The 13,380-nt window shown below is 43.4% G+C and overlaps 1 protein-coding gene across 1 annotated transcript; it reads left to right on the top strand.

Annotated features, from left to right (window-relative positions):
- The first annotated feature begins 9,327 nt into the window (after positions 1 to 9,327).
- LOC145793628 (uncharacterized) lies at positions 9,328 to 10,992 on the top strand. Its single transcript, XM_082876493.1, has 5 exons — positions 9,328 to 9,463; positions 9,616 to 10,000; positions 10,179 to 10,263; positions 10,371 to 10,838; positions 10,912 to 10,992. The coding sequence occupies exons 1-5, from the start codon at positions 9,328 to 9,330 to the stop codon at positions 10,990 to 10,992; spliced, it is 1,155 nt and encodes a 384-aa protein (XP_082732619.1).
- The last annotated feature ends 2,388 nt before the right edge of the window (positions 10,993 to 13,380 follow it).

The following is a 13,380-nucleotide window of genomic DNA, read 5'->3' as shown; positions in this document are numbered from 1 at the left end:
ATCAAAGATCAGAATTTTGGGGACGCCAAACCGCGTGACCACATTCTGCCAGACAAACCGCTTCACGTCTTTCTCCTTGATTGTTGCGAAGGGCTCTGCTTCAACCCATTTGGTGAAGTAGTCCGTGACCGCAATGAAGAACTTCCGGTTGCTTGGTGCGGTTGGTAGCGGCCCCACTATATCTAGCCCCCACATCGCGAAGGGCCAAGGGCTGGTAAGGGGAAGAAGTTCCCTGGCCGGCTGGTGGATCTGGTGGGCAAACTTCTGGCATTTTTCACACTTGTGAACATATTTCTGGGCGTCGGCTTGCATGCACGGCCACCAATAACCCTGCGAAATAGCTCGGTAGGCCAAGGACCTGCCCCCTATATGACTGCCACAGATGCCTTCGTGAATTTCGTAAAGGAAGGCTTCCACACTGCTCGGGTGCACACACTTCAGGTAGGGACCGGAGAAATACTTCTTGTATAAAGCGCCTGATGGAGAGAGCCAAAACTGCTCAGACTTCACCCGCACTTTATGTGCTTCCTTCTTATCGACTGGAAGAGTCCGTTCTCTGAGAAAGAGGATTATGGGATCCATCCAAGATGGACCTAGCTCGGCGCAGAGTACTTCTGTCTGCTCGGTTTCCTCAATGCTGGGCCTCGGAAGGAATTCAATCAAAAGAGGGTTGGGAGAGGTGCTGTCGATCATAGAAGCAAGGCCAGCTAACTCATCTGCTCGGACGTTTTCTTCTCGGCCGATCTGTTGGACCCTGATCGCCTGAAATCACTTGATGTGGTCTTTGACCAGAGCTTGATACTTCATCATTCTGTCATCCTTTGCCTCGTAAACCCCAGAAACTTGGTTAACGACAAGCTGGGAATCACTGTAAACCATGAGTTCGGATGCTTGCATCTGAAGCGCGCTCTTGAGACCGACCAATAGAGCCTCGTACTCGGCCTCATTGTTGGATGCTGGGAAGCCAAGGGTGATAGAATGTTCTATAGTTAGTCCGTCTGGCGAAATCAGAACTATACCTAGCCCGGCACCGTGACGGTTCGAGGCGCCATCAACAAAGAGTTTCCGAATTTCGCCGACAAAGAGCTTCCAACACTCTGAGGAGTCTTGAGAAGCTTGAAGGTTGATGGGATCACGGTTGCTCGGCTGTTCGGCTTCCGGTCCCGTGACTAGCGGTTCCACTTCAGCCCCCCTTGGTGATTCGGCGTCGGACTCAGCAAGTTAATTCACAATGCCTAAATCCGTGGGCGAATCGCCAGGTTGCGGTATTATGCCGGCCGCAGGCTTTGTGCTGAGTGGTTCCATTTTGTCCCTCCTCGGTGATGCAGTGTCGGACAAAGCGGGTTGGTCAGTGGTAGCCAACTCCGTTATTGCATCACCGGGCTATAGTATCGTACTAACTGAAGGGGCTTCGATGGGGCGTGCAAGTTCCGCGTCGCCAATGCCGCCAAGCTGCGGTATTTTGGTGGAGCTTGCATTCACTGCTTCATCTGCCTCGGCAATATCGACCGGGCATACCGGATGAGTTCCGGGTGAGAATTCAGCAACGAAGTCGGCCAGAGTCTGGGCTTTTATGGCTGTGCGTGGCTGGAACTTCACATCAAATTGTCCCAATTCGACCGCCCACTTAAGAATCCGACCGGAGAAGTCTGCCCGTTCGAACAAAGCTTTCAGAGGGAACTCGATCAAGACGATGATGGTATGGGCATGGAAATAGTGCGCCAACTTCCTTGAAGCCATCATCAATCCTAACGCAAGTTTTTCCAGCAGCAAGTACCTCGACTCTGCCGGTAGCAAGGTCTTGCTGATGTAGAAGATGGGTAGATGCTTGATTCCTTCCGACCGAACAAGCACTACACTTACTGCATGCTGCGATACGGCTAGATAAAGGTAAAGTTCTTCTCCGGGCTCCGGTGTGACCAACAGCGGCGCTAAAGAAAAATATTCCTTGAGCTCGGCCAAAGCTTGGTCACACTCTTCATCCCATGAGAACTTTGATTTCAAGGCTTGAAAGAAAGGGCGGCAGCGATCTGATGACCGGCTTATAAATCGATTAAGCACGGCGGCCATTCCGGCCAGATGTTGCACATCTTTAGCCGAGCTAGGCTGCTTCAACTCTTGCACTGCTCGAATTTGTGTAGGGTCTGCTTCGATACCTCGGTTCGTGACTAGGAAACCCAAAAATTTTCCGAATCCCATGCCGAAAGCGCACTTAGACGTGTTCAAGCGTAGCTTGTGCTTTTTGAGAATGGCGAACATCTCGGCCAAATCGGACAAATGGTCTGCTTGATGCCGACTCTTAACCACCATATCATCAATATAGGCCTCCATTGTCCGGCATAGCAGAGGAGCGAACATCTTGGTCACTATCCTTTGAAAAGTTGCCCCGGCGTTCTTCAAACCAAAAGGCATGACTTGGTAGCAGAATAGCCCCCTTGGTGTAGTAAACGAGGTGACCTCTCAGTCGGGCCCATGCATGGCAATCTGATGGTAGCCACGGTAGGCGTCCAATAAACTGAGCCTGTTATGTCCAGCCGTTATATCCACAAGCTGGTCTATTCTAGGCAGAGGGAAGCTGTCTTTCAGACAAGCTCGGTTGACGGTCTTGTAGTCAACGCAAACTCGCCACTTCCCATTCTTCTTGGGCACCACGACCGTATTGGAAATCCACCGCAGGTAGTGCACTTCCTGAATTGCTCGCGCCTCAAGCAAGTTCTTCACTTCCTCCGCAACTACCTCGGCGTGATGCAGCGCCGATCTCCTTGTTCGTTGAATGACCAGCTTTGCCCCGGGAAAGACATTGAGATGATGGCATATAAAGCTCGGATCGATACCGGGCATGCCGTAAGGTGTCCATGCGAAGACTTCGATGTTGGCCATCAAGAACTCAACCATGTCGGTTTTTTCTTGGGCTGTAAGGCTTGAGCCGAGCAAAAAGAACTTGTCCGGATGCTCGGTATCAAAACGCACTTCCACCAATTCCTCGACAGCTTTGTCCTCGGCCTTGGTGCCCACATCGTCGAGGACTTCCCGGTCTTCCGGTCCCTCAATCATTTGAACGAAGCCTTTGGCAGCTCGGCTCCCGTTGACCGCCACAAAGCACTACTTCGACATGACTTGATCGTCCCAAATTTCCTCAATTGCCCCCATAACCGAGGGGAATCTCATCACCTGATGATAGGTCGACGCTACGACCTGCATAGCGTGAAGCCATCCCCTTCCTAGGATCAAATTATAAGTGGATGGCACCTGCAAAACCCAGAACTCCACTTGTTTGACCACGGATCCCGCTTTGACCGGCAGGATAATCTTTTCCAAAGGCCACTCCGGTTGTGAGTTGAAACCAACCAGTGGCGAAGTTGCTGGGGCCAAATCTGTATCCCGGAGCTTGAGCTGTTTGAAAGCGTCGTAGTACATGATCTCGACCGAGCTTCCCTGATCAATCAAGATCCGTTTGACATCAAATTCTTTGACGCGGAGTGTAACCACCAGGGCATCGTTGTGCGGCGTCTGGATGCGTTCTAAGTCTCTTGAAGAGAAACTGATCACTTCTTTTTCTTCGGTCTTCCCCCTCTTGATTGCAGGCTGAACCGACAAAACTTCCCTCATGTGTTCTTCCTTCTTGATCATACCTCGGAGCTCGCATACACGCGCCGGTTTCACTATGTCGTGGATGACAATAACCACCCTTTGTGGAGGTGCATCTCGGTCATCCGGTCCTCACGGGTCAACCGAGGCTTGATTGGCTTTCACGCCCCCATCAATGTATAGATCCAAGTGTTCGGCTGCGACTAGCTCTTCCAAGTGTTGCCTCAAAGGCAAACAGTCCTCTGTCCGGTGGCCTCGCTCCCGGTGAAACGTACAACGGTACCTTGGGTTGAAGCCCTTCTGCTCGTCGCCTAACTTAGCAGGAAACCGGACGTACTCCTCGTCACGGATTTCACTAAGTATGTGATAGATTAGAATCTTAAAGACCGTGGTGATGCCTGTCCTGGCTCTCAACCTTCTGTTTGCATCAGCTACGTCATCCCGGGGGTAGTCATCCCGGTCATTCCGACGACCTCTACCCCGGTTTTTGCGATTATTGCCACAGTTCGATTCTTCAGCACGGTCGCTGGATCGGCCGGACTCCTGCTCGACGGCGTGCACTTTGCCAGCTGATCGCTTATCTGTTGCTACCGGAGTTGCCTTCACAGCAAATGCTGGCGCATCATCTTCCACTCAGATGTGCTCATTGATGCGCTATATTAGCTGGCCCATGGATGTCGGCTGGTGCATGGTAAGCGAGTCCCGCAGTCTATGTCCGCCCGGAAGACTGCGCTTGTATTGTGTAATTGCAAGGTTGACCGGGCAATCCAGGATCTCGTTGAAGGTCTCCCAATATCTAGAGTTGTATGCCTTCAATGTGTCGCTCGGTTCCATCTTGACACTGAGGAGGTGATCAACTTCCTTTGGTGTTTTGGTGTTGGTTTTGAAGCACGTCACAAAGGCTTTGGCCAACTACTGCCACCTTTCAATGCTCCCCTTCGGCAACCTCTCGAACTATTTCAAACCCAGCTCGCCCAAACTTGACGGGAAGATCAAGTACATAAGAGCGCCATTCTGCCTATGTCCGGCCATGACCTGTCGGAAATGACTTACATGCATATACGGGTCGGTTTTTCCGTCATAGAGCGTGAACTTTGGCTGGTGGAAGCCCGCCGGAAGCGGCGCGGTCTCTATATCCACGAAGAATAGGGTGGTGCTCAGCCTCGCCAAGTCTGTATCTACAAGGAGAGGCGCGGCTGGGCGGGGTAGAGGCATTCTGACCTCCTCGCTAGCGTGAACCCCATAGGATAGCCGCTGGAATGCTAACACCCTTTGAGCCTCCCGCCGGCGAGCCCGTTCCTTCAAAACTGCCTGCAAATCCTCAGAGCGAACAGAATAAGAATACCTCGACGTCATCGCCGGACGTGAGGGTAGATAGGTGTTGTCTTGTGTGCTGGACTTCTCTTCATGCACATCGGAATCTGCAACCTTGTAACTTCTGGTGATAGAAATAGAAGGAGTGTGCCGCTGACTCTGACTGCCTGAACGGCGAGGTTGGGTGCGCTCACTGTGGTCTCCCTCTCCAGCTGCACCCTTCCCTTTGACATGCCGCTTCAGCTCCTCCATCTCCGCCGCCATACGCCGGATGACGACGTCCTGGTCCCTTAACTTGTGTTCCAGACGTCTAGCATGTGAGTCTCTCCCCCGCCGATGACCGTCTGGACTCCGTGAATGACCATAACTTCTTCCGCGCTTATCCCGCGCGTCTCTGGAATGTCCTCCTGGAGAAATCTCCAGGGCCGCCATCGGAGGAACAATGGTGGGATGCCTCTTTCTCCGCCTACCTGACTCCGGGGTAATTCCGTCGACGACGGACAGCGGAATCTCCTCGTTGTTTGCCATGGACGGCGATCGGACGAACCTGGAAGATAAGGTTTTGTCTGTCAAGTTCCCACAGACGGCGCCAATTGTGCGGGGAGCAAATATCCAGGCAAGCCCGCACTCATTTCTTCCAAGCTTCTATCTGTCCGATCGACCTGTGAGCACAATGGCGGTGAGCTACCTGGCGGTGTGTGGTCGGAAAACCCCTCCGACGATCAAGTTAGACACATACACAGGAATAGATAGAGAGAGGACTGAGTTTTTGTTTAGTTTATGTCTCACCAAATGTTCATCCTGCAGCATGGAGGGCGCAGACTTGCTTATATACCTTCTGCGCCCCAAATCTACTCCCAATGATCTCTCGACACATGGTTCTGCTATCCCATCCATCAGCACAAATCTTGCTGTACGTCACCTAACCCAGCTGCCAGCCCACTCTGCTGGGAGCTCGGCAGCCAGGGTTCAGTGTCACGGCTACCGACATCCAGGCTACACTTCATGCCCAAGTGTAGCAATAGCCGAGCTCCGTTCCTATCATGCTCGATTGCATTCCGGCGAAGTCAAGCTCCAGAAAGGTCACGCCGATCAACCAAAGGTTTTCCTGCCGAGCTCCGGGCACGAGCTTCCCTGCCGAGCCAAAGGTGCACGCCTTATGGCCGAGCAACGCAAGTTGCACGGTCACCACAGATGCAAGTAGTTCAGCCACGGGCTGAGCAGCCCAACTCCGGGCAGATCCCAAGCTATCTCGGCCCAACACGCCCTTGGGTCTTCAACTTGCTCGGCTTTTATCTCGGCCCACCTCCAGCTCATAAATCTCCCTCTCACTTGTAATCATCTCTTGCGCCACAGGTGACAATTATCCAAAATTTAATTTAATTTATGCGTAAAATATTGGTTTTCGGGAGTTAATCTACAAAGATTTCTCTCAACCGAATAACTTCCCACTGACTATGGCATGTCTAAAAGCATGATAAAAATTTTAATTCCATACAATAGCATCATAATGTAGATTCACAACCAACTCATGCTATGTCACAATTAATAATGGAATTTAAACAAATAACAATTAATCATGTCATTCTAATTACAACATATTAGAAACTCTAGGCAAAAAACAACATTATGCTGTATTTAATATTCAAATTATGCCATAACAAAAAGTATATCACTTCTAAAATTTTCTGGTATTTTCTGAAATTTTAAATAACTAATAAACACACATAAAATTAGAAATAAATATTCCAGAATCTGGTAAAATGAAAAAAACCATACCAGTAAATAGTAAACTATAACAGTAGTCTACAATAAAAAATTCAGCCCCAGAAACTTAATCATGCAACACTAGATGCATTTTAAACTAGAAATAATGAATTATTATTTCAGGAAAAATATTTTTTACTTTCATAAAATTTTGAAAATTTTACAGAAAATAGAAAATATAATTCTGAGTCTAACAGTACCAACCATGCTTAAAACAAAGCTAAAACGAATTACTTATGACCATTTAACGCAATTCAGAATTAAAAAAAAAATAAACAGAGCCTTAGGCGCGAGGCAGCTCAACGCAGCGCGGCTCATGGCGCGCATGTGGCGCGGCTTGAAGCGATGTGGTTCAATGAGCGCGTGTGGAAGGGTGCGGACAGCGCGCCCGTGGAAACGCGTGGGAGGCGCGCCTAGTGTGTCTCAGCGCGTGGTGGCGCGTGGATCCGCTGGGTGGCGTTATATAGCGTGTGAGTCACACGCGCCACCTTCTAGGGTGTTTTCTGGTCTAATTTCGGTACTGCCAAACTCCATTTTTCAAAATAAATACATTTATGTCATTAAAAATGACATTTAATGAACATAAAAAAGAAGTATTTTACGCTCTTAATCTAATGAGAGTGGACATCTTCCTCATTTATTAATATTCATACATATATCATGTATATATATTTATATAAAAATATACACATATTTTAATGCATAAAAATAAGCACAAAAATACCCATATTGACTCTGATACCAATGTAAATCAAAGTATTATAACGTAACGGGAAAAACATTTAGATCATACCTTTAGGTGATAGAACCTCGTGGGTAAATCACGTGCTTCCAGGCTGCTAAACAACGAACCCAGCAGTAGAGTGATACTACAAAATGAGTATCACCCACACAAGTCACAGTGCAAAATGGCTTGATCGTTGTTTAATGGGAAAGAGTCAGAGTGAGAGTCTGGAAAAAAAGGTCATGGGTAAAAACCACATAAGATATCTGATATCGATATATTAGATAACCATATAATCTAATATATAACCAATATCTATCTATGCATCTATCCACATCTATTGATATGATAGATATAGATATTCTGAATGGTTGTCCAAATAAGTTTTGAATTCAAATTCAAACTTACATGGATAAGGTTCAAAATGTTCAGGTTCAAAGGGTCATGCCTCACTGGTGCCCAATTTCTAACAATTCGATTTTATGGGTTTTGTTCGATTTTCTGGGTTTTTGTTTCGATTTTTTGGATTGGTGTGTGACTTTTGTTCGGTGTTTCGAAATTGAACAAAATAACACAATCCGACATCACAGTGCCGGAAAAAAATATAAGTATAGTATCAAATTGCTGAATAAAATATAGATATCCAGTAATATAAAGCTGGATTTTTCAAATTTGTTCGGCTACTCATTGCTATGTATTAATTTTTTTGTGTGTGGAAGGATTGTACTTATACTCATTGCAACAATGTAAGTACTGCATTATTAGTGGACTCCAATCATGAATTCATTACAGACGAGGTTTGTTAAGTTTTTTTATGAATACAATTTTTTCTTATTTCTAATTTGTATTGAGTTTTATTAATAATTTGACGTACAAATGTATTTATTATGTTTAGATTTTTAGTAGTCGTTAAGCATTAATTAAATGGGCTTCTGACGTTGGAAAGAAGATTGGATTTGCCATTGTTATAAAGACATCAGATGCAGGAGGTAATGGCAAAAAACCAAGACTTACCCTTACTTGTGAAAGAAGTGGTTATTATAGAGACAACAGGAAGATCAAGGGGGAATGATTGAGGTTGACAAGTTTTAAAAAGTATGGATGTCCATTTCTATTAAGGGGGAAAATTACCTACAAATGATGAGTGGATGTTGCATGTCTTATGTGGAGTGCACAATCATCCGTCTGTTGAACATCTTGAAGGGCACTCATTTGCTGGCAGATTATCTAAAGAGGAAACATCCTTATTAGTTGACATGTCGAAGAGTTTGGTGCAACCAAAAGAGATATTGGTTACATTGAAACAAAGGGATACCTTTAATGCGAAATCAATCAAGACAATCTACAACGCACGTCATCGACATCGAGTAGTACAGAGGGCGGGAAGATCACAGATGCAACAACTATTGGGGCAATTGTCGATTCAAAATTATGTTGAGTGGCATCGATGTGATGATAGAGAGATGGTGACTGACTTGTTCTGGGCACACCCATTTAGTTTGGAGTTGTTACGTGCATTTCCACATGTGTTGATTATGGATTGCACATACAAGACTAATAGGTATCGACTCCCTCGCTTAGAGATTGTTGGGGTAACATTAACGGACTTGACTTTTTCAGTTGCTTTTGCTTGTCTTGGTCATGAACGAGAGGACAACTATACATGGGCTTTAGGCGTATTGCGTACTGTTATGGAGAATGCTATTTTTCCAAAAGTCATTATTACAGATAGGGAGTTATCTTTGATAAAAGGCATAGCAAAAGTTCTACCTATGGCCACTAATCTTTTATGTAGATGGCATATTAACAAGAATGTTCTAATGAAATGCAAGAAAATTTTTGAGACGAAAGATAAATGGGATAAGTTCATGCATAGTTAGAGGGCTTTGGTATTGGTTAGAACAGAAACAGAATTCAATGAACAATTTTCCACTATGAAGACTGAATTTAGTACGTATCCTGAAGCTATTAAGTATGTTACTACCAATTGGTTAGAGCCATACAAGGAAAAACTTGTTGCAGCTTGGGCAGATATAGTAATATGCATTTCGGAAATACTACTACAAACAGGTAAATTATGCTATAATTCTTTGATTTTTATATTAAATACCAAAATATACAAACTTGTAGGGCGGAGAGTTCTCATGCTAAATTGAAAAGGCAACTTGGATCAAGTCAAGGTAGTTTTGAGACATCTTGGACCAAAATACACAATTTGTTAGAGTTGCAGAATGTAGACATTAAAGCCTCATTTCAGCAAAGTTTGATTGTAGTCCAACACAACTACACACCTGCTGAGTTCATTGAGTTACGTGGTTTTATTTCAATTTGTAGTTTGGACAAAATATTAGTAGAGTCAAAGAGATCGAATAGTGTGGGAATTGATGTTGTTGCATGTGGCTGCATTTTGAGACGTACACATGGGTTGCCATGTGCACATGAAATAGCTGAGTATTTTCAACAAGGTCGACTGATTCCCCTCTCGTGCGTAAATCCTCATTGGAGGAAGTTAGATATGCTTCCAGTTTCAGAAAGTGCTTTTGTGAAGTTGGATTGCAAAACAGAGACTGATTTTTTTATTGAGAAATTCCAAACGATTGACGAGACGTAACAAGTGATCATTCTGAAGAAGTTGAGGGAGTTAATTAGTCCAAACAGTACATTTTTTATGGAACCTGAACTCAAGACTGACACGCGAGAGAGGAGCTGAGGTCGTGGCCGTGGCCAATGCAAAATCGATACGTACTAAACGCGAGCCATCTGCGTTTGAGTTTGTACTATCTAGGGAAGATAGTTATTCAGAGGGTGTTACCATCTCAACTGCACCAGTTCGGTCCCAAGTGCAACAGAAGAAGGCAAAAAAAGATAATGTACGTAATTACATAAAACTTGTAACTATGTACAAAATATATTTTTATAGTTTTCCAACCTCATTTTAATTATTTCATATATGCATTGTTGTATATTTGCGATGTAGGTTTGTGTGATGCAGTCAACAAATCATATCTCTTACTTCGAACAATTTCCGGAGAAGTTGAGACCATATATCCGTCACATAAAAGATTTACAAGCAGATGGCAATTGTAGCTTCAGGGCAATAGCTGGATTGATTGGTTTAGGTGAAGATGATTGGCAACAAGTTAGGCGCAACTTGTTGACTGAGTTGCATTCGAATGTAGTGCACTACGTGCAACTATTTGGTTCACAAGAAAGGGTTGATGAACTTAACTCTATCTTATCCTACTTTGAACCTAGCCCTGGAATTAATCATTGGATGACTATGTCCGACATGGGCCATTTGATAGCATCATACTATCGAGTCGTTCTTTATAATTTATCCATGCAACAATGCTTGACGTTTTTACCACTTAGATCAGTACCGATTGCAACACCTGATCAAAGAGATATCTGTATAGGATTTGTAAATGGAATCCATTTCGTGCAGGTAACTACCGAGCCTACTTACATCATTACCATGTCTTATTTTGTAATTATATTTATTGATTTCTTTGTTATAGGTTTATCTGCAACCTGGTCATCCAGTACCTCCGATAGCAAATAATTGGATTCGTTTTCATCACCCGTGTGCTATTGGATAGGAGAAAGCATATACTATCCGTATTCAGCAATTCCGTACTCTTATCAGCCCTGACGTAATAACTACCGAAACAATTGATATAGAAGAATTGTGATAACATGTTTGATTGATGGATGCAAACAATAACAAATTTTATGGATGTTTTTATGGATATTCGTACACTTGATTTTGTTATGAAATATTTTATGGAAACTTTTTATATTTGATTTTATAGATGTGTGTTTGATTTATGGATGGTTTTTATTAAACTAGATTAATTCAAATTCGTTAACATTCTATTACCGAACAGCCCCAAATTATTATTTACAACAAAGTGGCTCTGTAAATGTATAGCAACAGAACGCTAAACAAATATATTTTTTCCAGCAACATAACACCGGATAAATGTAATTTGTCTACTATTGTGTGACTGAACAGACACTTCATAGTGGGCTCCACTGACTTTGTTATGAAGCAAAATGAAATTCTCCAATTGTATGGCAATATAATGCTGGGAAAAACTAGTTTGTCTGGTAACACAACACTGGATTAATTAAAATTCACTAGCATTTTATTACCGAACAATCTGCTTCAAGTATCTAGCAATCTGTTTAACACCAACCCTACTAGCAAGTCCTAATTGTCTATACAGGAATGCCAAAGCTGCAGCACCCAATGCATATGAGCTAACAACATCAATGTCAGTCAACATGTGCAGGTAAGCAACAGGTACTCGAGTCCCACTCTTGTCAGCAAAGAGGGTACAACCTAATAAGCATAGCAAGTAAGCTCTCGCTGCGTATTCTATGAAATTTGCATCATCTGTATCATTAACTTCATGAAATCTAGTTCGCAACCAGTCTAGCTTCACGAATTGCCCACGAGATTGAACTAATTCTGCAAATGCATCATTCATTGGAACTCCCAAAGTAGCATTCACCAGTTCAGCAGCCTCATATCTTGTTAACTTTGGACATGACAAAGCCATGCCAGTGACTGGAATGCCAAGTATGGTCTGTACATCATCCAATGTGACAGTCATCTCACCATTTTGGCATGTGAAATGTATTTGTCTCTGGATGCCACCTTTCAACGAAGGCAGATATTGCCACTCTATTGCCATGCCGATATGTGTGATCAATAAGGACACTAAGACCAGACTGCTCAACCAAATGTCTCCACCTAACATTTTGGACTGTTGGTGACATCCATGGCCACTCGCCAAGCTTTCGAGAACGATTCAAACATTTAAGAGGTCCCCGTTCCTGCATTGTACATAAAACATATAAATAATTTGAAGCATATAGTACATATGATTAGTTTATTGTTAAGAAATTCTCAAAATACCTTTTTCTTCCGAACAGCTGTAGCAACATGGTTACAGAACCTAATTAGCAATGAAGGATCCTCTGGAGCACCAGGAACTGGTTTTGTGTTGTCATCATCCACACCAACATCGTCCTCCATGAGGTCAGCCTCTACACTAATATCATTATCGGCATCGTCATCCTCCACACCAATATCGTCATCAACATAATCATTATTCGCATCCACATGGTCATCCTCCTCCACAGGGACATTCACTTCCACTGGTTCAGGTTCTGTTTGCCTAGCACGTCTTCTGTTGGATGCCGTTGGTCTCTTACGTGAGACACCACTAACCATTTCTATGTAAAAAAAAAATTAAACCTAATATCAGCAAAAACTCGAATATATTAAATGACTGATGTAAACAATATCAGCAAAGAAACTATAATTTCATAGATAACATTCAATTTAAAGAAAAAAAATTGAATGTGCAAATGTATAGAAAAGGGAAAAAATTCAAATTATAATGCAAGTATGCATTTGATAATTTTAATGTACCTACATTGTTCTATTTCAAGTTTCTAGTTTGTCTTGTTTATTTTTAATTTTTAAATGTTAACATTGTATTGTGTCTTAAAGCTCACAATCTAATCTTCAGTTTGATGACGTTCATTATTCTGTATGATTGCGTTCTCATGTGGGTTATATATTATCATATAATTGAGTCTAGCTTTACCAATATGGTAAAGAACTCAAATATAGAACAAGAGATGGTAACAGTTAGTGAATATCCGAAAGCTATATGCACTTTTATGCTTGTATTGTTTATACTAATATGCTTTGGAGCATGTGGAGTTGAAGCACAAACTAGACGTATTCCCCCTGATGAAAGTAAGAGGCCTTCTATAATTTCAGCTTAGTCATTTCTATTTCATCTTTCTGTGTTATTTTATTTTTTGATTTGTGAGTATGAAGAAGAGCTTTTGGGACTAGTAGTGATCTATTGGGTCCATTTTCTAACAGTTTAAACTTTTGGGACTAGTAGTGATCTAACATGATGATCTTATCAAAAGGTTCCTTATATGACTATTTATCATGTATA

The sequence above is a fragment of the Camellia sinensis genome, chromosome 6 (assembly GCF_055761805.1).
Source record: "Camellia sinensis isolate YWXY chromosome 6, ASM5576180v1, whole genome shotgun sequence".
Classification (NCBI taxonomy): Eukaryota; Viridiplantae; Streptophyta; class Magnoliopsida; order Ericales; family Theaceae; genus Camellia; species Camellia sinensis.
This window is presented reverse-complemented; position numbering and strand designations above follow the sequence as displayed.

What these genes read in the sequence shown, in the direction of transcription:
- LOC145793628 (XM_082876493.1), top strand. Translation starts at nt 9,328, where the DNA reads ATGAAGACTGAATTTAGTACGTATCCTGAAGCTATTAAGTATGTTACT. An exon ending in GGAAATACTACTACAAACAG is followed by an intron (nt 9,464 to 9,615) that starts GTAAATTATGCT and finishes ACAATTTGTTAG; the next exon opens with AGTTGCAGAATGTAGACATT. An exon ending in TTCCAAACGATTGACGAGAC is followed by an intron (nt 10,001 to 10,178) that starts GTAACAAGTGAT and finishes TGTACTATCTAG; the next exon opens with GGAAGATAGTTATTCAGAGG.